The 24,504-nt window shown below is 39.6% G+C and overlaps 1 protein-coding gene across 1 annotated transcript in view; it reads left to right on the forward strand.

Annotated features, from left to right (window-relative positions):
* Positions 1 to 22,381, forward strand: part of LOC133655316 (serine/threonine-protein phosphatase 6 regulatory ankyrin repeat subunit C-like) — a 48,924-nt gene extending 26,543 nt beyond the window's left edge. Inside the window, exons 20-28 of the mRNA XM_062055346.1 lie at positions 1,946 to 2,063; positions 2,127 to 2,346; positions 6,771 to 6,858; positions 6,938 to 7,021; positions 10,662 to 10,807; positions 13,542 to 13,624; positions 13,766 to 13,848; positions 13,957 to 14,048; positions 18,720 to 22,381. Of these exons, the coding sequence (XP_061911330.1) occupies positions 1,946 to 2,063; positions 2,127 to 2,346; positions 6,771 to 6,858; positions 6,938 to 7,021; positions 10,662 to 10,807; positions 13,542 to 13,624; positions 13,766 to 13,848; positions 13,957 to 14,048; positions 18,720 to 18,946 (1,141 nt within the window). The 3' untranslated portion in view covers positions 18,947 to 22,381. The remainder of the gene's footprint in view (positions 1 to 1,945; positions 2,064 to 2,126; positions 2,347 to 6,770; positions 6,859 to 6,937; positions 7,022 to 10,661; positions 10,808 to 13,541; positions 13,625 to 13,765; positions 13,849 to 13,956; positions 14,049 to 18,719) is intronic.
* Positions 22,382 to 24,504: the final 2,123 nt, after the last annotated feature.

A 24,504-nucleotide genomic window follows, 5' to 3' on the forward strand; every position in this document is an offset into this window, starting at 1 on the left:
TCATTGCGTCATCAGCTGATTTTACTCACGGCCCGCCGGCTGCTGGCTGTCATCGGTGCAGCGCGATCTTGGTTGGTCTTTTGGGTCTTCAGTGAAGTTTGTTTACTTGTAACGGCTACTCTTGCATTCAAAAAAGTTTCGGAAAAATAAAAATAAAGTAATGCAGAGTAGTCTTGAGGAGGAGGTGTTTGACTCACTAAATTCCTTAATAAGCACTCGCGGAGATATTTCTAGATTCAAAATGATCATAATTTATTTTCACAAACAAAAAATATTCTCCGTGGTTGACTTTCAACATAATCAAAATAACTTATTTAGCGTGGCTTCAAAATAACTTTAGCGTGGCTTCAAAATAAGTTGTTTTAGCGTGGCTTGTTTAGCGGTAAACAAACTGTTTCACTCCTCACTCCTTCAACATGATAGACAGACAAAGGGCACCCAGCTGTCCTGTCTTCTTAATTATAGGAGGAGGAAGTGGCTCACCAGTAGGAGCGTGAGCAGCTGAAAACAATCAGTCAATCACAATGAAATCTAAAACATCATTAACATCATTCTTGACATTATTTGATTTCATTGTCAAACAATTAATAAATAAATAATATAGATAGGCTCCAACTGGCTCCAACACCCCCTAAATTAAAGACAACTGCACTTTTTTGAAAGTCTGCCTATCATTCACGATCTTCATGTAAGACAATGTAGCCAATAGGAGTCGCTCTGTTCTGCCTATAAAGCACATAAAAACATCCAAACACCTTCATCAAGGTTTTATATACATGCTGAAAGTATATATGTAATGTAATCACTGTTCTGTAATCCTGTACAATGTTTGTCTAATCTTGAACGGGTTTGTGCTGAAAATGAAACGTTGTTGTACTTGTGCAACGACAATAAAGATTCATCCATCCATTTATAATAACATGTTAGATTGACCTATTTTGCTAATTTAAGCATACGGCAGCGTATTAATTTAAAAAATGCATCACAAAGTTCGCTTTTTTTGCCAACATCACTGATTTCTATGCACAGCAGACTTCATGAGAGACAACAAAACGTATTAAACATCACTCACTTTACAAGGTCTGCTGTCACTGGGATGTCAACTGTTAGAAAGTTCATATTTTCCTCTTTAGATGAAAAATGATCAAAATCCTCGCGAAGAAAAAAGGGGAGTGGAACCAAGCGTCTTTTCGGGTCTTTCTCGCCATTTCCGGATTTAAATTGGATGTTAAAGATGACCAATTTGTCGGATTATGTCCTCATCCCTGTACCATCAAGGTGAGAGGCGTGAATTATAATCTAGAATAAACTTTTACAAACTTTGAGGCAAGAAAGCAGCTCACTAGCTGATGACATGATCCATGTGACAATGCGTCGCTATAAATAGTTTGTCTGCATTAGCACTTATAATAACAATATCGCAAATACTTGTAAATATTCAGGTCACGAAATGTAAATTGAGTATTTTTGGCGCTTTTTGGATGATTGTGTAGAGGGCTTTATTATCCATCGTAAGCATACTTTTATTTCCCTTTCTATGCGCGTTAGAATGCATTAAAAAATACATCTGTCTTCTTGTCTCTCATAATGATTGTGAAGGATAGGCCAAATATACAAAAACAAGTGCAGTTCCCCTTTAAAACTCCACATCAGTCAGTATAAAAAAACATCAGTGCTGAGTGTGATTTTCTAATGAATACGTATTATGTTGTATTGTCCTGGTCAAAAATAAGAATCAAACATGGAGTATAAGTAGTTCTTTGTGTCATGCCTTGTAATGTCATTCTTTGCATTTGACTACACAGAAACTACAACACCGTTTATATAAAAGACTCTTTGACTCTCTATGGCTCAAGTGTGTCGGTCAGTTGTTGAGATGATGAGATCTCAACCCGCAATGTCACTGCTCCAGAAGTCAATTCTGCTTCTTTTGCTTGTTTTGCAGGACAGCGTTAATGCTGACAGCTCTGGGTTGTCACACTGATTGTGTGCACATCCTGTTGGAAAAAGGAGCCAAACCGGACGTTGGCGACAAAAAAGGCTTCACTGCTTTACATCGAGCTGTACGTGTCATGTATAAGTGTCTTTAACACTGTTTAGATGTCTCAAATCCTATTGTCCTGCAGGCCATGTTGGGCAGTGAGGACTGCACATCAGCTTTGTTGGAGCATGGCGCCTCTGCTCTGTGTCGAGACTCTCTGGGAAGGACGCCGCTGCACCTGGCTGCATCCCGTGGCCACACACAGCTACTGCGCACTTTGCTGCAGGCTGCAGTCAAAGCAGACCCTCTGGACTCCATGTTGGATTACAGAGGCTACACGCCCACCCACTGGGCCGCCTACCGCGGTGAGATATCTGCAAGTTTTTACACAAATGTTGCTTCATTGTCAAGTAGGACATATAAATGACTATATCCTACAGAAAGGAAGTATAAAAACATATTTTCATCTGTTATATAAGCCTACCATTGATTCTCAACTGGTGGACCCAAAACTGGCAGTTGCGGACCGCAAGTGAGTGGTAGGTTGTTGCCTGATAGACATGTGACGTTCGTCAACAACTCAAGTCTTTTGAACTGCTCTTTTAAGTGAAAGATGTCAACCGACTCACAAGTTGTATCTCCAAAAAGTTCATCATGTGTTCTCTTTGAGGATACTTTTCCGTTTCTTGTAGTCCAGGGGTGTCAAACTGGTTTTCATTCAGGGCTACATCGTAGTTATGGCTACCCTCAGAGGGCCGCTTATAACAGCAAATAAATGAATTTGCCTATGCATTTAATTATAAATATTTTTTAGGTACATTGTAAAACTGGCAACTTAGTTACCAGAATTCTACTGTAGTAAAAAGTTTTTTCTCCACAACATATTACGGTAAATGGAAAAACTGTAACTGTTTTTACGGGGGGAAAACGGCAGCTTAGTCGCCAGAATTTTACTGTGAAAATTTACAGTTTTTTTTACAACATATTACTGTAAATGTAAAAACAATACCACTGTTTTGTTTTTTTATTCTGGCAACAGAGCTGCCAGTTTTTTCGATTAAAAAACTGTGGTACTGTTTTTCCATTTACAGTAATGCACCACAAAAACAGCAACAGTAGATTTTACAGGGGAAAAAAACAGCTCAGTTGACATCATCAACATTGCCCCGTCTTTCACTTGCTGGCGTGAGCTCAGAGACGGGGAATTTCAGAGCGATGCTGCCTTGTTTCTGTACTTGCTAAACGAGGAAGTGACTTTCCATGCTCAAATCAAAATGCTAACGCTAATGTTAGCAATCCGAAATGTGCATGTTAACAATAAATAGCCACCAGCGTGATAGTTCCACACTACTTTCTTTGAAAAAAAACTCTCGCACCGGTCTCTCTTTGCTTTGGACCTGCATCCGCCCCGATACATTCTTGGTAGTAGCGTCATGTTTGTAAAACAATCCAAGATCATTTGTTGATATTGTCTGCTATTTAACATCAGCCATTAGAGACAGAATGTTTGTGACAATATTACATCATGTCAGTATGACACTAGCTCCACTAGGCACCATGGGAAATGTGGTCTTCTTCTAGCAAAACACTACCGCTTTGGTCCACTGGCGCCGCCAAAATCAAGCAAAACTGAAAGTTCTTAAGTGGAGCTTAAAGCACGTGCATTCACCTGTGTCAAAGGGAGGAAACAGGAGAGAGGCCAGGTTGGATGTCGTATTTTTTGTTTACCGCTTTTTATACGCTTTCATACAGGAATCATTTTCTGCCATAAAGCTTTATTTTGTATCATTCATGCCATCTTATTTCTGTAACATATTGAATACGCTTCCAATGTACTCCAGAGTAAACGTAATTTAAACTCTGAGTCCACCCCCACCTCTCAGTGACCACCAGGAAATGTGGCCCAACACCAATATTCCCTCTAATTTTTCATGGCTGTGATCAAACGCAAAAACTCCCTGAGCATTTAGTGGAGCACATGTGAGCGACATCAGACGTGCACACTGTGGCTACACCAGCAGCACGCCTATTCCAAACCTGACCAAATAAGTTAAAGGCCTACTGAAATGAATTTTTTTTATTTAAACGGGAATAGCAGATCCATTCTATGTGTCATACTTGATCATTTCGCGATATTGCCATATTTTTGCTGAAAGGATTTAGTAGAGAAAATCGACAATAAAGTTCGCAACTTTTGCTCGCTGATAAAAAAAGCCTTGCCTGTACCGGAAGTAGCGTGACGTAAAAAGGAGCTAGTATTCCTCACAATTCCCCGTTGTTTACAATGGAGCGAGAGATTCAGAGCGACAAAGCGACGATTACCCCATTAATTTGAGCGAGGATGAAAGATTCGTAGATGAGGAACGTTACAGTGAAGGACTAGAGAGGCAGTGATGGACGTATCTTTTTTCGCTCTGACCGTAACTTAGGTACAAGCTGGCTCATTGGATTCCACACTCTCTCCTTTTTCTATTGTGGATCACGGATTTGTATTTTAAACCACCTCGGATACTATATCCTCTTGAAAATGAGAGTCGAGCACACGAAATGGACATTTAAAGTGACTTTTATCTCCACGACAATACATCGGTGACACACTTAGCTACTGAGCTAACGTGATAGCATCGTTCTCAAATGAAGATAGAAACAAAAGAAATAAACCCCTGACTGGAAGGATAGACAGAAGAGCAACAATACTATTAAACCATGTACATGTAACTACACGGTTAAAAATTCTCAGCCTGGTAAGGCTTAACAATGCTGTTGCTAACGACGCTAAGGCTAATTTAGCAACTTAGCAACCGGACCTCACAGAACTATGATAAAAACATTAGCGCTCCACCTACGCCAGCCAGCCCTCATCTTCCCATCAACAGCCGTGCTCACCTGCGTTCCAGCGGTCGACGGCGCGACAAAGGACTTCATCCGTGGGTTTGGCGGCAAGCATCGGCTAGGCGTAGTAAGTAGTCCTTGTTGTGTTGCTGTAAGTATTGTACTTAGCCGCTAATACACCGATCGATCCCACCTACAACGTTCTTCTTTGCAGCCTCCATTGTTCATTAAACAAATTGCAAAAGATTCACCAACACAGATGTCCAGAATACTGTGGAATTTTGTCGAAGAAAACAAGAGGTTTTTGTATCGGGTCGATGGGGTACAACCACTTCCGTGGATTTTGTGACGTCACGCGCATAAATCATATCCAAAGGAGTTTTTCAACCGGAAGTGTGGCAGGAATTTTAAAATTGCACTTTATAAGTTAACCCGGCCGTATTGGCATGTGTTTCAATGTTAAGATTTCATCATTGATATATGAACTATCAGACTGCGTGGTCGGTAGTAGTGGGTTTCAGTAGGTATTTAAGTTATATACTAATTCATAGATGTTATTTTATTATATAAAAAGGTCAGTAAATGATTTTATATAATTGTAAACGCTTTGAAGTGGGAAAGGGGTAGGATTAAATAAGCTTTGCTTCTTCCTACTCCTTTTCGGGCATGATGTAAATGAAATGATATGAAATTGTGTGATGTATTATGATGTAAATGTGTTCATGTTCGAAATAAACTAAAAGAAAGAAAAAAAGAAAGAAAGTTTCTTACTACTGTAATCGAATGACAGAAGTCATTTCCATGTGACTATTTTCTAATATAAGTGTTTTGGCCTACTTACAATGACAATAACAAAACATATTGTTTTTCATGAGCTGTGTACTAGTATTGTACTGTATGTCTGGGTGGAGGTCCTGCTTTGGAAATAATTTGTACTCCTTTCAGATATCGCATTTAGTTCCCATTAAAACATTCACGTTGCACAATGAGATGTAAGCATGGGATCATGTGTACATTCCTGCAACTTTCTGTTTGTAAAATATATATTTTTATTAGTATTTATTTAATATAGTAACAGATTTTTAATAAATGACAGTAGAATAAGCACACATTTTATTGGTAAATCATAGTGTAACAACCTAGAATTACACATTATGTGTGGCGTTGGAGTTGTCCGACTTTTTGTGTGGTTGTAAACGCAAATAACAGCAGTCATTTCCATGTGATTATTTTCTAATATAAGAGTTTTGGCCCACTTACAATGACAATAACAAAAAATATTGTGTGGAGGTCCTGCTTTGGAAATAATTTGTACCCCTTTCAGATATGGCATTTAATTCCCATTAAAACATTCACATGTTGCACAATGAGATGTAAGCATGGGATCTTGTGTACATTCCTGTAACTTTCTGTTTGTAAAATATATATTTTTATTAGTATCTATTTAATCTCTGTACCGAGGATGTCGTTGTGGCTTGTGCAGCCCTTTGAGACACTTGTGATTTAGGGCTATATAAATAAACATTGATTGATTGATTGATTGAATATAATAACAGCGTTTCATGATTAATATTCATAAATTTGGATTATTAATAAATGACAGTAGAATAAGCACACATTTGATTATAAATCGTAGTGTAACGACCTGGTATACACATTATGTGTGGTGTTGGAGTTGTCTGACTTTTTGCTTGGTTGTAAACGCATCACTGGCCAAGTGCCATATGTGCACGTGTTGGCGCAAGTGAGAGAGCGAGAGGCTGCTGTTGATATGACGGATGACAAAGTAGGTTTCGGTCTGGTTTGTACGGCAGAACATGACCAGTTTTGCTAGATACACATTTTTTTTTTCAATGTTTTGCTCATTTGTTTATGGCCGACAATAAAGAGTTTTGCTCAATAAAGTGATCGATGGAATTCATGTCCTACTTAAAGCGTCCATTTGTGTCTTGCCTAGGTAATGAAGGATGTTTACGCATTTTACTTGAAAACAAGCTTTTTAGCAACCAGGAAGGAAATTCCTTCAACCCACTGCACTGTGCTTTGTGAGTACCACTGGATTTATTTGAACACATACAAAAAAGTGCAGTAGTTCATAAAGATTAATTTGATTCCCATCTGCAGGATTAAAGGACACGACGTTGCTGCTGGACTTCTCATAAAGACAGTTGGTCCTCATATAGTTAAAGTTAGTGATGTCAAAGGAAGGTGGGTTCCACACTCTTGCTTGGCAACAAACAGGAATGTTAGCCCCTATTTGTACATGAAGAATATTTTTTTATGAACGAATACTAATTCAAGACAATGTTGTCAATATTTTTTTTGCTATGCCTCCCCTAAACGGAACTTCTACTGACACCCTGATAATATTGACTTATTTATGTCTACAAACCATTGTAGCGTTCTGCATACGTTCACCTCATTATCGACATAAATTATTACAAAGAGCTAAGACAAGTTAAGGTTACTCTTTGTCCCAAGTACTGCGGCTGTGAACCTTTGGCCACCACACGATTCCATTTTATTCGATCTTTGGGGGTAACGATTTGATTCAGAGTCGATTCTCCATTCAAAATCAATACTTTTTTAATAATGCTAGTTCTATGATGAACTACATTCCTCCATAAAATAGATAAATAGTTCTGATAAATGTATATATTACTTCAAAGAAAACTGGTTTTGTTGAATAAAATGCTTCAGAACATTTAATAAAGTCAAATACAAATAAGGCAACAAGAGAAGTATCCAACACTTCTCTTTTGTAAAGTAAATGTGTACAGCAGATATACAGTAGATCATCTACATCAACAATAAGATTTGTCTGATTGGCTGGACAGGACAGATTGGAAAATAAATATATATATATATCAGGCATTTAATTTTTCCGTCTATAGTCGAAAATCCATCTTTTTTTATCTCTGTAAAAATATAAAAAAATATTTTCCATTTTTCTTCGTCTTTTCCGACCTACAACGTGTGTTAAAATCTTGATCCGTCTCTTTGCCATACCTGCCAACAACTGCGGTTTTCCCGTAATGAGTACGGTTTTTGATAATCTAGTGGTATAAACTACGGTTTTCCGTTAAAAATTATAAACTTAAAAATCAAAGCAACTTCACCTTCAGTGGACAAAATATACGGGAAACATCAATGATGATTGGTTGGTTTACGTATAAGAACATCCATGATTGGTTGGTTGTTTACTATGATGAGTCACGATTGGTTAAGATTAGGGCAAAACATTAGGGACAGGCCAATCAGAGTCAAGATAGGGCGGGTAATGGAACCAGGAAGGGAAATCACAACAGACAACCCAAATGACGACGAGAAAGTCGGAGAAGAGAAGAGGGAATATTCAAGCGGGCGATTTATATATTAAAAAAGCTAATAGAAGGTGGCAGACGGATTCTCTTCCTTAGATTTTTCTTTTAGACGACATCCAGAAAACCCACAATGCGTCTACTTGGCCACATATGTATGCGTCTGGATAAAACAACACATTCATTTGAGTTGTTTACCATGTAAGTCCAACTCAAAATTGCTCTCCACATGGAAGAGGTGGAATACACATTTAAGAACACACATGATTGTGGCAGACGTGATGACTTTTGCTACAGTATAGTCTATCTAAATGCCATCCATCCATCCATCTTCTTCCGCTTATCCGAGGTCGGGTCGCGGGGGCAGCAGCCTAAGCAGGGAAGCCCAGACTTCCCTCTCCCCAGCCACTTCGTCCAGCTCCTCCCGGGGGATCCCGAGGCATTCCCAGGCCAGCCGGGAGAGATAGTCTTCCCAACGTGTCCTGGTCGTGGAACTGTGGACCAGCTCTATACTCTCGGCAGGGTCCTTGAGGGTGCATGGGAGTTTGCCCAACCAGTCTACATGTGTTTTGTGGACTTGGAGAAGGCATTCGACCGTGGGGAGTGCTCAGAGAGTATGGGGTAACGGACTGTCTTATTGTGGCGGTCCGCTCCTTGTATAATCAGTGTCTATCTAAATGCTACATTTAATTTTCATTGGTGTTTTACAACAAGACAGTAGCTGACATTTTGTTCATTATTTCTACTGATTATATATTGACATTAAATAGTTGAATAATTTTGAATGTAATGTGTGAATGAAGCGAAGTAATGTGTAAATAATGTCAATAACTAGATCAGGGGTCGGCAACCTTTACCACTCAAAAGAGCCATTTTGGCAAGTTTCACAAATTAAAGAAAATAATGGGAGCCACAAAAAAAAAATTTAAATTTAAAATGAAAAACACCGCATACAAAGCTTAAATTGCTTTGTGCTATGTTAACCAGGGGTCTCAGACACACGCACCGGCACGCACCTTAATATGGAAATTTGATGTTAGTGCGGCCCGCGAGTTTTGAATGAATGGCGCTTGATAGCGTCATACTTGCCAACCCACTCATTATTTCCGGGAGACTCCCGAATATCAGGGCGTGATGGCACTGCTTTTGGCGCCCTCTACAGCCTGCCCAAACAGTGTACCTGCTCGACCACATGTAGAATGCAGCTTCAGCTTGCTCACGTAAGTGACGGAAAGGCGTACTAGTTCAACAGCCACACAGCTTACACTGACGGTAGCCGTATAAAACAACTTTAACACTGTTACGTTACAAATATGCGCCACACTTTGAACCCACACCAAAAAAGAATGACAAACACATTTCTGGAGAACATCTGCACTGTAACACAACATAAACACAACACAACAAATACCCAGAATCCCATGCAGCCCTAACTCTTCCGCTCAACTGACGCACGGAGGGGGGGAGGGTTGATGTGTGGGGGGGGTTTGGTGGTAGCGGGGGTGTATAATCTAGACCGGAAGAGTTAGGGCTGCATGGGATTCTGGGTATTGGTTGTGTTGTGTTTATGTTGTGTTACGGTGCGGATGTTCTCCAGAAATGTGTTTTTCATTCTTTTTTGGTGTGGGTTCACAGTGTGGCGCATATTTGTAACGTAACAGTGTTAATGTTGTTTTATACGGCTACCGTCAGTGTAAGCTTTGTGGCTGATGACTAAGTATGCTTTGCTGTCTCCTACGTGTGCAAGTAAAAGCTACATACAACATGTGGCCGGGCTGGCACGCTGTTTGTAAATGCTTTAGAGGACAATTACTACAGTGCAATTAGGGCACGCCATTAATTTAGTAATTAGAGTGAAAATAGGATTATATTTGCCCTGGAAGTTTTCAAGGAGAGGCACTGAGATCCATAAGTCTCCTGGGAAAATCGGGGGGTCGGCAAGTATGCAGCTGAGCCGCATCAGAGTGGTCAAAGAGCCGCATGCGGCTCCGGAGCCGCGGGTTGCCGACCCCTGAACTAGATGAACCATCTGTGGCTGTGAAGTGAACACTAGTAAGGTTGTAAATACTGTATAGAGTTGGCTAACTAATGTGGTTCCTGTGGATGAAGTTGTAATTACTGTAGTAACTACCGGTAAATAACATAGTGACTGAAACAGGCATAGTGATTCATTTGGATGAATGGGCTATGTATTTATGTCAACTCTGTTGATAATTTTTTCAATTCTTTAAACACTAAAACATCTTTAAATGGTGCTTTTTTTTTGCTAATTTTTGCATGTTCAGTTGCTGAAAAACCAGGAGCTTTGGGGGTACGGGGGGGTTGCCCCCACACCTGCGGCCCACAGAACCCCAGCTTATTTTCAGTCTTTTTCATTAAGTTCAAATCACATGCCTTATATATATATATATATATATATATATAAATTGAATAAGAATCGTTACAAACAAGAATCGCGATTAATCTGAAAATCGAATCGATGTTGTTTGACATTAAAATGTTTTCCTGTGCTTGTTGTACGAGTGCAGGACCCCGTTGCATGCGGCTGCCTACTCAGGAAGTGTTGCAGGGCTGCAACTTCTCCTGGCCCAGGGGGCAGAGGTCAACGCTGTGGACCAGGGAGGATGCTCCGCTCTAATGATCGCAGCTGACTGCGGACATACTATGGCTGTCGGTATGTGATAAAGGGGAACTGCACCCTTTTTTTTTTCCCGCCTATCATTCACAATCATTACGAGAGACCAGAAGACAACTTTTTTTTTTTTGCTTTCTAACTTACAAAAATCCTATTGTTCTAGGTGGCTAGCAATTTAGCTAATGTTAGCAATCAATTCTACCTCTAAATCATTTTAAAAATGCATTGAAAAATCCTCAAGAATACTTCATTTACGTTCTGTAACCCGTATAATAACCAAACTGTAGTAACATTGTTATTGTAAGAGTGAACACTGAGGAACTATTTTTCTAGCGCACTAACACATCGTCGTGCTACGGTATTAGCCGTAAATGCTAACTACGGAAAGAGATAAGCTAGCTTCAACGTCAACACAAACACGTTTGAGTTTGTAATACACAACACAATGTGATAGGACACCAATCTGTACTGAGTGAAAAACATGAACAATCATATTACAGTATCTGTAAAGTATTATTTCATGTTTTGTTTGTACACAGCTAGCCAGCCAGTGTATATACTGTAGTTGTAATAATACGCATGACGTGCTGCGTGTATCATAATCAATATAAGTGTGATTCACTCGATGGACAGTTGTCTTCTGGTGCAGCTGGCCAGGAACTTTTTTTTCCCCGGTTTATTTAGGTACGCACTCCATTTATGTCAAAATAGCTTGAACGCCCCGCGCCATTTAATCGGTGTGTTTATAGGTGCAGACTCCGTTGTGCAAGACGAGGGTTTTAAACACATGCTGAACGTGCTTGAGCCACGTTACGACATCCCGTCGCGCACCCACTTCAGCGATAAGATTGTGCCAGATATTTATGAGCCGGAAAAGAAAAAAGTTGTGGATGAACTATCCCGAGCATCATCTGTTGCGCTCATGACAGACTGGTGCACGTCCAGGGAAACAATGTGACGATAAGCGCTCACTTCATCACAGCAGACTGGCAGATGAGCAGACACGCCCCCTCTACAAGAGTCACCTTGCGCAGGTACTGACACAAGCAGTGGAGGAATGGAAGATAAAGATATCCCAGTCACACGTGATGATGCCAAAAATCACATAAATGCAGTGAATGAGACAGGATTGGGACCACAGACAGGTGCTTTGCACATGTAGTGAATTTGGCATCACATCTCAGTCAATAGGATGGAGCGCCTCCTTGGGAGGATCAGGAAGGAGGTTTCCTACTTCCACGCAAGCACAACAGCTGCTCATGTGCTTAAGACAAAGCAAGAAATTCTAAAGCTCATACATGATGTCCCAACGAGGTGGAAGTCCACTTATGATATGTTGGAGCAGCAGGCAGCTATATACTCTGCATTGACCCACAAGACCCTGAAGGCAAATGTCAAAGACATCATCACCCTGTCTGATGATGATGATGTGAGAGTGGCAGAGGAGGTCCTCCAGGTGCTTAAACCCCTCAAAACTGTTACATCTCTACTGAGCACTGAAACTTCACCATCTGTGTCAATGATCCTGCCACTGAAAACAAGGATTCTACAATCCATGACTCCAAGTGTGGAAGACAGCAGCATCACTCCAGATGTCAGGCTTTATTTCACTATCTATGTTTCAAGGAAGATTATGTGCCTTCTTATGTTGCACTTTAAGTTGTTTTTTTATTAATGGTCATTGGTCCAAGTTTAAAGGAAGGAGAAATGCCTTTTTATGTTGCACTGTTTTTCATTAATTATGTTAAAAGGAAAATAAAAATGCATGTCAAGTTGATCAACAGATTGTATTATTCTCCAGTGCAATAACAGTATTGTAATGAAGGCTAAAAGGCCATTAATGGGAGCTTTAAAAAAAAAAAAGAAGAAAAAAATAAGTAACTAAATAGTTACTTTTCACAGTAACGCATTACTTTTTGGTGTAAGTAACTGAGTTAGTAACTGAGTTAATTTTGAAATTAAGTAACTAGTAATTGTAACTAGTTACTGGTTTTCAGTAACCAACCCAACACTGTATATTGTACATATTACATATTGTTATAAATGTGTCTGTTACTACATTATATATAATATATAATTACATATTGTTATGAAGGTGTCTGTTACTACATTACATATATACTTGCAGTGTGTATATTGTACATATTACATATTGTTATGAAGGTGTCTGTTACTACATTATATATAATGTAGTAACAGACACCTTCATAACAATATGTAATATGTACAATATACACATTGCAAGTATATATATAATGTAGTAACAGACACCTTCATAACAATACATATTGTTATGAAGGTGTCTATTACTACATTATATATAAACTTGCAGTGTGTATATTGCACATATTACATATTGTTATGAAGGTGTCTGTTACTACATCATTTACATGTACATACTTGCAATGTGTATTTAAAACGTTGATGGAGGGCTTTGAAGGCTACAATGGTGATTTCCATTAGCCGCATCTTCTAAGCGTTTTTATAATTTTTAAAATCCTGAGGAAAAGAAAATATGTGTTCATGTCTCTCATAATGATTGTGAACCAAAAAAGTGCAGTTCCCCTTTAGGGTTTTATCTTATGCAGGTAACCCCACTCAGCAGTATGTCAACATTGTTTTCTTATTAGCATGTCTGAGAGGTTCAGGCATCATGACAATAATTCTACCCCCTTTTTGCATGCTTCAGTCTTTGCTATGATTCCTCTAAATCAGGTCCCTTCACGAGACACCAAGTCTAGATGAAAAGTCTTATTTTGTTTGTTCATTTCAGAATACTTGCTGCACAAGGCCAAGCCAGACCTGACCCTGGTGGACGTCAATAATAACACAGTCCTTCACTTAGCCTGCACTAAGGTTACACAAAACACATGCATGTATTATTCGCCACTCACAACAACCTTGGCATGTGTGCAGCAACAATTTACGTGTTCAAGTCGATGTTGTCTGGAAATGTGAACTCATTTATGTGACGCCTCAATCTGATTTCCTGTGCAGGGTCAGGAGATGTGTGCCTTGTTGCTTCTTGGAGAAATCAATGACCCCTCCCTCATAAATGCAACAAATAGTGCGCTTCAAATGTAAGTTGGCTTCCACCGCTGGCTCATTTTTTGTCTATAAAGTCCATCAGTGATGATGATGCATGTCTATAGTATGTCTATAGTCTATAAGCCTCTATCCTCACCCAGGCCCCTTCACATCGCGGCCAGGAAAGGTCTGGCGACTGTTGTGCAGGTGTTACTCAGCCGGGGTGCAGCTGTCATGGCTGTGGATGGTGAAGGTAAGTAACGCTAGCAAATGTCACGTCTTATTGGCAGGGGGACTTCTTTATTCATGCTTGATTGATACACACGTCTACAGCTAGGTGGCAGCAGTGTTTGGATTAACTGACAAGCTGACCATGACTAAGTTGGTTTTACTGTGTGCTAGGGTTGTACGGTATACTGGTAATAGTAAAGTACCGCAATGCTAATTAATCATAATCGGTTCTTTGTTTTTTTTAACGGACATGATGGCACGCCGTCGTCATGTTGTGACATTGCTGGTTTTACGAGCAGAGGAGCATGTTCGGCAACGTACACAATCAGACACAGTGTGGAGACAGAAAAGGGAGAATGGACGCATTTTGGCTTAAAAACTAAAGATAAAGGTGAAATTATAACACTCAAACTCCACTCAGGAAGAGGTGCTTTAAGACATGGCTAGCTAGCTAGCGGCTAACGTCCATCTGCAGTCAGCAGTGTTTTAGCTACTTCCTCGTCTCCATGGCGACAAATAAAGTATGTTTTTTTATAAGTAGCATTATCACTGGAGGACGAGGCATAGCTAAACATACTTCACTACACACCTTAGGAGGATGCAATAGCTCACCGGCGTCACCGCTAACAACCTGGCGCTCCTGAATGTAAACAAATGGGTGGATCTACACCTGACATCTACTGTAATGGTACCAAGTACAAGAGCGTATCTAGTCGATACTACTACGATTACATAGATATTTTTTTAAATTACAAAATCTTTTTTCGTTTAAAAAAAATTCATATTATGTTTATAAACTCAGGAAATATGTCCCTGGACACATCAGGACTTTGAATATGACCAATGTATGATCCTGTAACTACTTGGTATCGGATCGATACCTACATTTCTGGTATCATCCAAAACTAATGTAAAGCATCCAAACAAGAAGAATTAGTGATTATTACATTTTAACAGAAGTGTATATAGAACATTAAAACAGAAACTAAGCAGATATTAACAGTAAATGAACAACCAGATCAATAATACATTTTGTACCGCTTGTCCCTCGTAATGTTGACAAAATAATAGAATAGAAATTACACAATATGTTACTGCATACTTCAGCAAACTAATTAGGAGCCTTTGTTTGTTTACTTACTACTAAAAGACAAGTTGTCTAGTATGTTCACTATTTTATTTAAGGACAAAATTGCATTAATAAACATGTTTAATGTACACTAAGATTTTGTATTAAAATAAAGCCAATAATTAAATTTTTTGTGGTGCCCTTTATTTAGAAAATTATCGAAAGGTATCGAAATACATTTTGGTGCCTGTACCAAAATATTGGTATCGGGACAACCCTACTGTGTACAGTATCTCAGAATGTCAACAACCAAATACCATACCTTCTTAAGGAACAGTACTACAGCAATGAAACTTGATGGCACTATAGACTTGGGCTCAATTGGAATTATCCATCCTCCCCCACCCCACTTCTACTTGACCCTCCCCCTTGGCTCCAGCATTTAGTGCAGGGGTTGGCAAGCCGCGGTGGATCCCTGGAGCTTTTTCAAAAATGTATGATGATGGAAAAAGATGGGGGGGAAGAGTATATTTTGTGTTTGAATAATGTTTCTGTTGGAGGACAAATATGACACAAACATTCCTAAATGTTAGAAAGTTTACTGTTTAATATGTTTTGTCTTTATGCTTCATTGATGAGAGTATTTGGCGAGCGCCGTTTTGCCCTACTAATTTCGGCGGTCCTTGAACTCACCGTAGTTATGTGGACTGTGACGCTACAGTTTATTTACTTGTACAATTTTCTCCGACGCTGCCACAGAAAGACTTGTTTTATGCAGAAGAAGACAGCCTGCCGTTTCCTTTTAACTTGGACACACACATCTATACCTTTGGCCATTTTAAGACGCTAATTTCCAGGAGTTATGTCACCGTCTGAGAAGCATCCGTTTTTACAATTATTTTCACATAATTGGCTGGCGTTGGACTCACTCTGCTTAAGTACCGGGTGTACTGCAGACTAGCAGTGATACGCTCAAATTGCTTCACCAAGTCGGTGACACGCTCGGTCATGTTATTGATGATTTATTTCTTGAATTCAATGAATATTATCTACTCCTTCCTCTAAAGCACTGACCTTCACGCTCACTTCATATTTCCCATGCTTGGAAAACAAAGTTATGGCCATCTCTAGCTATGAGCTAACGCAAATGAGTAAGACCGGATGTTTTGGTCGTTTCCTACGGGTTCTTTGTGACATTTGCCGCACCAACTAAACTCAATTTTTTTGCTTGCAACTTAAAGCATAACAATTAGCCGAGAGACTGCTCTGATCTCAAAACACTGGTAAGTTGAGGTACCACTGTCACTGGATAAAAAAAATAAAATTATTTTGGTGGTGGTAGTGTCATAGTTTGGGGCTGCATGAGTGATGCCAGCATTGGGGAGATGTGGTTGATTGAGGGATGCATGCATTTTAACACATTTTGTGATCCCCTGCAGTTTTCTAACATCACCCAAACACATCTCTGTAGCTCTGATAACCTAATGCAGGGGTGCACCATGCACACCTTTTTTCTGCAGGCGAGTTACTTTTCAGGTATCTACCTCATTCATATATATAATTTATATTTATTTATTTATGAAAGATACATTTTTGTTAACAAGTTAAAGGTGTTTAATGATAATACAAGCATGTTTAACACATAGATTCCTTTCTTTCATGAAGACAAGAATATAAGTTGGTGTATTACCTGATTCTGAAGACTTGCATTGATTGGAATCAGACAGCAGTGACGATAACGTCCACATTTTCAAATGCAGGTGAAAAAAAGTCCTCCTTTCTGTCCAATACCACATGAAAGTGGTTGCTTTTTTCCATCTTATTTGTCCAGCTCCCATACTCCTTTTTATACACTTTACAAGAAATACATTGGCGGCAAACTCCGTAGCTTGCTAGCTTGTGCACGCTAGCTTTCTGAGACTTTTATTTTGTTAGCGCAGGCGGGATGAAGCAGGGCTTTTATTGTGAAGACAGGAACTGTGCAGTCGGTCTTTAGAGTTTTGACGGCAGGTACGGCGCGAGAGTCTGTTGAAATAACTACCTACTCAGTGGCCTAGTGGTTAGAGTGTCCGCCCTGAGATCAGTAGGTTGTGAGTTCAAACCCCGGCCGAGCCATACCGAAGACTATAAAAATGGGACCCATTACCAACGTTCCCTCTAAGGTGCGCGCCTGTGCAATTGCGCACTGCTCAAGTGTCCTCTGCGCACGGAAAATCTATGCCACGCACAAAATCAAATAAAATAATAAGTTTTTGCGTTTGCTCACACACATTAAAAATTAGAGGGAACATTGTCCATACCTCCCTGCTTGGCACTCACTATCAAGGGTTGGAACTGGGGGTTAAATCACCAAAATGATTCCTGGGCGCGGCACATCGCTGCAGCCCACTGCTCCCCTCACCTCCCAGGGGGTGATCAAGGGTGATGGGTCAAATGCAGAAGACAAATTTTCACCACATAAGTGTGTGTGTGACAATCATTGGTACTTTAACTTTAAAAAGTGTTTCTCGCCTTCCTGGCCGTCATTTTTTCTTGATAATGATCTGGCAGCAGCCAGCGTCATCTCACAAGACCCTCGGGTGCCGTGAATGTCAATCAAGTGACGTTGCAAATTTTTAGGTCTATTTTTTTAATGCCTGGCTGGCGATCGACTGACACACCCTCCGCCATCGACTTAATAAGCACCGCTGACCTAATGCAATGGTTGCCGAAATGTGAGGCTGTCCTCCCTTTTGTGGGATAGTGCACATAACATAGTAGGTGGGAATGACACATTAAATCACTTTTATTTGGCTTTGCAGCACAAATGATTGATTCACCTTCTAGAAATAAACTGTTTAGGTTTAAGTTTTTGTTTATTTCGAACATGCAAGCGTACAACATGATACATCACAATTTCCAGTTTCTCTTTTCAACATGTTCGAAAAGGAGTAGAAAGAAGCAGAGCTTATTTTATCCTACCCCTTTTCTTTTACATAACAGTTGCTAAAACTTTTGTTCACTTCCTGTTCTCAATTTATTCACAATACACTCCATAAGTAATCACAATAAAAATAAATAAATAAATAATACTCGTTGAAGTAAGTTACATTTCATATGGTGAGATGAGTAACATTAGTTTGAAAATGAATGGATGGATGAAATAAATTCAGAATGTTTATCATGGTCCTTCTTCTTTGTACTTTGTAAACACTTTAAGTTTGAAGAGTTTCTTGACGTGATATTAGTACATTGTTTGATTGCTTTGCTTAATCCATTCCATAATTTGATTCCACATACAGATATACTGAAGGTCTTAAGTGTTGTACGTGCATACAAATGTTTTAAATTACATTTTTCTCTAAGATTATATTTCTCCTCTTTTTTTTAGAAGAATTGTTGTACATTATTGGGTAGCAGGTTATAGTTTGCTTTGTGTATAATTTTAGCTGTTTGCAAATTCACTATGTCGTGGAATTTCATTATTTTTGATTCAATATTTTAGGTTGCAAGGCCTAACTAGCTCAAACTAGAGTTGTGGTGTCATAAGCGGACTATTTGTTGTCTGTTGTGAGAAATATAATAGTAAAATTGTTCCACATAATAAAATAACAAACTCATATCATCATATTCCTTACTCTGCAGGTCACACCCCAGCGCTGGCCTGTGCCCCCAACAAGAGAGTGGCAGACTGCTTATCCTTGATCCTTTCCACCATGAAGCCTTTTCCTCTGCGAGACGCCACTGCTTCCTGCTTCAACCCCACTCTGAAGAACTGTGGCATCGCTGCCACCTCCAATGGAAGCCTGTGTCACGCCTACGCCAAGGGCCGCACCAGCACCATCGGTCTGCACGGCTGTCTCACTGACTGAGAGGAAGAGTATAGCATTTCTTATCCAGCCGCATCGTCCATTCTTTGCTCCGTCAACTTTATTAACTGCTTCTCTAAAGTCTTATTACACCTCTTAGCACCTTTGTTTCAGTTGAATGAACGAGGGGGTATACTTCCTGTTCATGCGGAAAGTCTTCACAGCGCTTCACTTTTTCCACATTTTACGTCACAGCCTTGTTTCAAAATGGAATACATACATGTTTGTCCTCAAAATTCTACACACATACCCCATAATAACAATGTGAAAATGTTGTTTTTTTTAAACATTTTTGCAAATTCATTAAACTAAAAAAATCAGAATCAGAATACCTTTATTGTCATTGTATGGAAACAACAAAATTGGACAGCAATCCAGCTCAGTGCTTTTAAAACAACTTACATAAAATAGTCTTAAGACAACAAACAATAATACAACAATTTAAAAACATAATAAAATGTTAAAAACATATTGCACAGTACATCTCCATCAGAGGTAAGCAAGTTAATAAAGTGGTGAGTGTTCAGGTACGTGCAGAGTTTAGGGCAATAACAGCTGTAGGATAGAAACTGTTTTTCAATCTATTTGTCCTTGCTTCGATGGTCTTATAGCGCCTCCCTGAGGGAAAGAGTTCAAGCCAGTGGTGACCTGGGTGGGATGAGTCCTTGAGGATGCTGTTTGCTCTCCTGTTGCAGTGTTTCTTATACAGCTCCTCTAGAGATGTAAGAGGACATGCAGTGATCCTCTGGGCCGCGTTTATGACCCCCTGTAATCTCTTTCTCTCTGCCACCGTGCAGCTAGAAAACCACACGGAGATGCCGTAGGTCAGTATTGACTCAACGGAACAGCGATAGAAGGACAGGAGCAGGTTATCAGCCAGATCTATTTTCCTCAGCCTTCTCAGAAAATACAGTATTTGCTGACCTTTTTTCTGGAGTGCAGTGGTGTTGCTTTTCCAGGTCATGTTGCTTGAGATGTTCATGCCCAGGAACTTGCACTCTGAGATTCCACCTCTTCTCCCATGATGTAAATGGGCTGGATGGGCTCAGTGATTTTTTTCCTGAAATCAACAATCAGCTCCTTGGTCTTTGTGGGATTGAGAATGAGGTTGTCTTTTGCGTAGTGGTCTGACAGTGCCTTCACCTCTTCTCTATAGTCAGTCTCGTCCCCTTCTGTGATGAGCCCCACCACTGTAGTATCATCCGCAAATTTGATGATGGAATTGCTAGGATGGATGGGAATACAGTCATGGGTGTAAAGACTAAAAAGCAAGGGGCTCAAAACACAGCCCTATGGGGCACCGGTGCTGACGCTGAGGGTTGAGGAAAGATGGTGTCCGACCTTCACTCTCTGAGGGTGGTTCGTTAGAAAGTCCTTAATCCAGTAACAGATCTGTTGAGACAGATCTGTTACAAAAAATACATGTTCATAAGTATTTAGAGCATTTGCTCAATACTTTGTCCATGCACCTTTGGCAGCAATTCCAGTCTTTTTGAACACAATGCCAAAATGTTGGCACACCCATCTTTAGACACTTTCAACCATTTGTCTTTGCAGCACCTCTCAAGCTCCATCAGGTTGGATGGGAAGTGTTGGTTTTCATCCACGATGTCTCTGTACATTGCTGCATTCATCTTAGTCTAGTCAGTGAGGTGACCAAGACCATGGTCACTCTTTCAGAGCTACAGCATTCCTCTGTGGAGAGAGGAGAACCTTCCAGAAGGGCAATCCACCAATCAGGCCTGTATGGTAGAGTGGCCAGACGGAAGCAATTTCTTAGTCAAAAGTTTGCCAAAATGCACCTGAAAGACTCTCAGACCATGAGACACTAAATTATCTGGTCTGATGAGACAAAGATAGAAGTCTTTGTTTGGAGGAAACCAGGCCAATACCACCCCTACAGTGAAGCATGTTGGTGGCAGCATCATGCTGTGGGGATGGTTTTTAATCAGGAACTGGGAGACGAGTCAGGATAGAAGGAAAGATGAATGCAGCAATGTACAGAGACGTCTTGGATGAAAAGCAACGCTCCCCATCCAACCGGATGGAGCTTAAAGAGGTGCTGCAAAGAGGAACGGGAGAAAGTGCTCAAAGATAGGTCTGCCAAGCTTGTGGTATTGTATTCAAAAGGACTTGAGGCTTTAATGGCTGCTAAAGGTGCATAACTAAGTATTGAACAGAGGTTGTCAATACTTATGTACATGACTTTTTTTTTTAGTAAATTTGCAAAATTTAAAAACGAAAACACTTTACACATTGTCATTATGGGGTATTGTGTGTAGAATTTTGAGGACAAAAATCAATGTATTCCATTTTTTGGGTGAGGCAAAAGTGAAGCGCTGTGAATACTTTGTACGTGTGAACACACCATACAAGCCTGTCCTTTTGAGTCATGATTGCAGATCATTTCTATAGCTCTTCATGTGGCCTGCACCCCCATTACTGTCCTCTGCTGCTATTAGCCAACTTGTGTGCATGTGTGTCTCTGCTGCAGAGTATTATGTTTCTTAATCTACTTTTTAGTGCTTTTATAACCGTTATACAATTAAGATACCCTTTGCCGGGTGTAGCAAGCTCTAAACTAAAACATGCTTATTGCCGTCATGTCAGGATCCCCATGGCTGTATTTTATTTAGCATGTTTATTCTAAATGAAGGAATGACGAGCACATTTTGAGGATGGCATGATGAGTTCATATTATTACAGTAAATAAGCCAGAGAACAGAACAAAGGTTATGTAGAAAATATAGAAATCTATTTATGTTCAATTGTACATGTCAAGATGAACTGTTGTTATGCACAAGGACCTTGGATGCCTGTTTTACTCTTTGCCACATCTTCAAATCATGTTAGCGTGTTTAGTTTTTAATTATAAACCCAGACAAAGCAGCTTTTCCCAAAGTCAACAGCAATATTGAATATTGTGTTGAACTGGAAAATGATGTTGATTATGCTCTCTTCCATGTTCAAGTATGCATTTTATGTTTAACATACTGTATTTGTAGTTGGCCTTTAAACAAGTTCACCACCAAAGATTGAACATTTCAAAGCTAAAGTGAATATAATTGACTTACATTCATCTTTCAGGTAAATGAGCGCAGAGTAGATAAAGAAGCATTTGGTATGAGTTGTGCCAAATGTATTATTTCATGGTTTGAAGGTCGTAAGCTGACCTATTATGTGACCGCTGCACTTTCAAACATTCTTAACATGCTCGTTTACAGTACCCTGCAACCATTCAGTTGTAGAAATCCCTTCTACATATTACTGATATCATCCCGTTTTGAGCAATCTCCAACGTGTCTTATTTGGGCAACAAAAATAATAATTGGAATATATCAAGTGTGAACAAGTGTGTCTTCCATACAGCTCTTTAACATTTCAGGGTAACAACTTGAATAATGTGGGAATTAACTTGAGAAAAATTAAAAGCACTACTTTGGGATGTGTCTTTCTTGTATTTGTTTAGCATTCATACAGAGGTATTAATTTACTGGTTTACTGAGCTATTTTGGGTTTTTTCAAGTACCTTTTAATTACTATTAAATGTATTAAAGCTACATCATTATATTGCTGATATTTTAAAATAAGAATAGACTCTCGGGTTCATTTAGATAAATGATGTAATCTCTTGAGCATTAAAAATACACTATATTGCCAAAAGTATTTGGCCGCCTGCCCTGACTCACATATGAACTTGAAGTGCCATCCCATTCCTAACCCATAGGGTTCAAAATGATGTGGGTCCACCTTTTGCAGCTGTTACAGTTTCAACTCTTCTGGGAAGGCTGTCCACAAGGTTGCGGAGTATGTTTATAGGAATTTTCCACCATTCTTCCAAAAGCGCATTGGTGAGGTCACACTGATGTTGGTCGAGAAGGCCTGGCTCTCAGTCTCCATTCTAATTCATCCCAAATGTGTTCTCTTGGGTTCAGGTCAGGACTCTGTGCAGGTCAGTCAAGTTAATCCACACCAGACTCTGTCATCCATGTCTTTGTGGACCCTGCTTTGTGCACTGGTGCACAGTCATGTTGGAAGAGGAAGGGGCCCGCTCCAAACTGCTCCCACAAGGATGGGAGCATGGAGTTGTCCAAAATGTTTTGGTATCCTAGAGCATTCAAAGTTCCTTTCACTGGAACTAAGGGGCCAAGCCCAACTCCTGAAAAACAACCTCACTCCATAATTCCTCCTCCACCAAATTTCACACTCGGCACAATGCAGTCCGAATTGTACCGTTCTCTGGCAACCTCCAAACCCAGACTCGTCCATCAGATTGCCAGATGGAAAAGCGTGATTCATCACTCCAGAGAACGCGTCTCCACTGCTCTAGAGTCCAGTGGCGACATGATTTACACCACTGCATCCCCCGCTTTGCATTGGACTTGGCTTAGATGCAGCTGCTCGGCCATGGAAACCCATTCCATGAAGCTCTCTGCGTACTGTACATGGGCTAATTAGAAGGTCACATGAAGTTTGGAGCACATTAGCAACTGACTGTGCAGAAAGTCTTTGCACTATGCGCTTCAGCATCCGCTGACCCCTGTCTGTCAGTTTATGTGGCCTACCACTTGGTGACTGAGTTGCTGTTGTTCCCAAACTCTTCCATTTTCTTATAATAAAGCCGACAGTTGACTTTGGAGTATTTAGGAGCGAGGAAATTCCACGACTGGATTTGTTGCACAGGTTGCATCCTATGACAGTTCCACGCTGGAAATCACTGAGCTCCTGAGAGCAGCCCATTCTTTGTCTCCAAGCCTAAGTGCTTGATTTTATACACCTGTGGTCAGGCCAAGTGATTAGGACAACTGATTCTCATCATTTGAATGGGTGGCCAAATACTTTTGGCAGTATAGTGGACATGCAAACGTGAAACAACAGTGGAATAACTTATGTGATTTATTCTTTACAGTTGAGTATTGTGTATGTAATGAATTTGTAAAACGGTTCAACTTAAAAATACGTCACTTATTCTTTACGGTAGCATTATATGTATGTAATGAATATGTAAGACGATTAAATTAAACAAATAGTACACATTATTCATTTATTTTTTGTTTAAAAATTAAGCATATATATACAATGTAAAAAAAACATTTAGGCACTTTCAATACAATACGATTCAATATTGTTTTCAATATTCAACACCAGGTTGAGCAATTTACACAGCAATATAAAATTAAATACAATCCTCTTACAAATAACACCAGTTAAAGTAAAACTAAATAAAGGAGACAATACAAACCACATTAAACTAAATTAATCTATAAAGAAAATTTAAGGGGTTTCTCTACTTTTTAACGATTTCCAATATTGCATTAATAACTTGAAAACAAACCAAAGTGAGAATTTGGTTTTCACTTTAAAAAAGCGACTTTTATTTTTTATTTTTTTCCTTAGACATTTTTTTTTTTTAAACATAAACAATTTTACACATCCATCAGGTTGAGCACATTATGACTTTAACAATACATGTCAAGGAAAGACAATACAAGCTAATATAAATATTACAAATAAACAATATAATAAAAGACAAAAAAGGGCTCATTTAAATCCCTTTACAT

The sequence above is a fragment of the Entelurus aequoreus genome, linkage group LG01, assembly GCF_033978785.1.
Source record: "Entelurus aequoreus isolate RoL-2023_Sb linkage group LG01, RoL_Eaeq_v1.1, whole genome shotgun sequence".
NCBI classification, from domain to species: Eukaryota; Metazoa; Chordata; class Actinopteri; order Syngnathiformes; family Syngnathidae; genus Entelurus; species Entelurus aequoreus.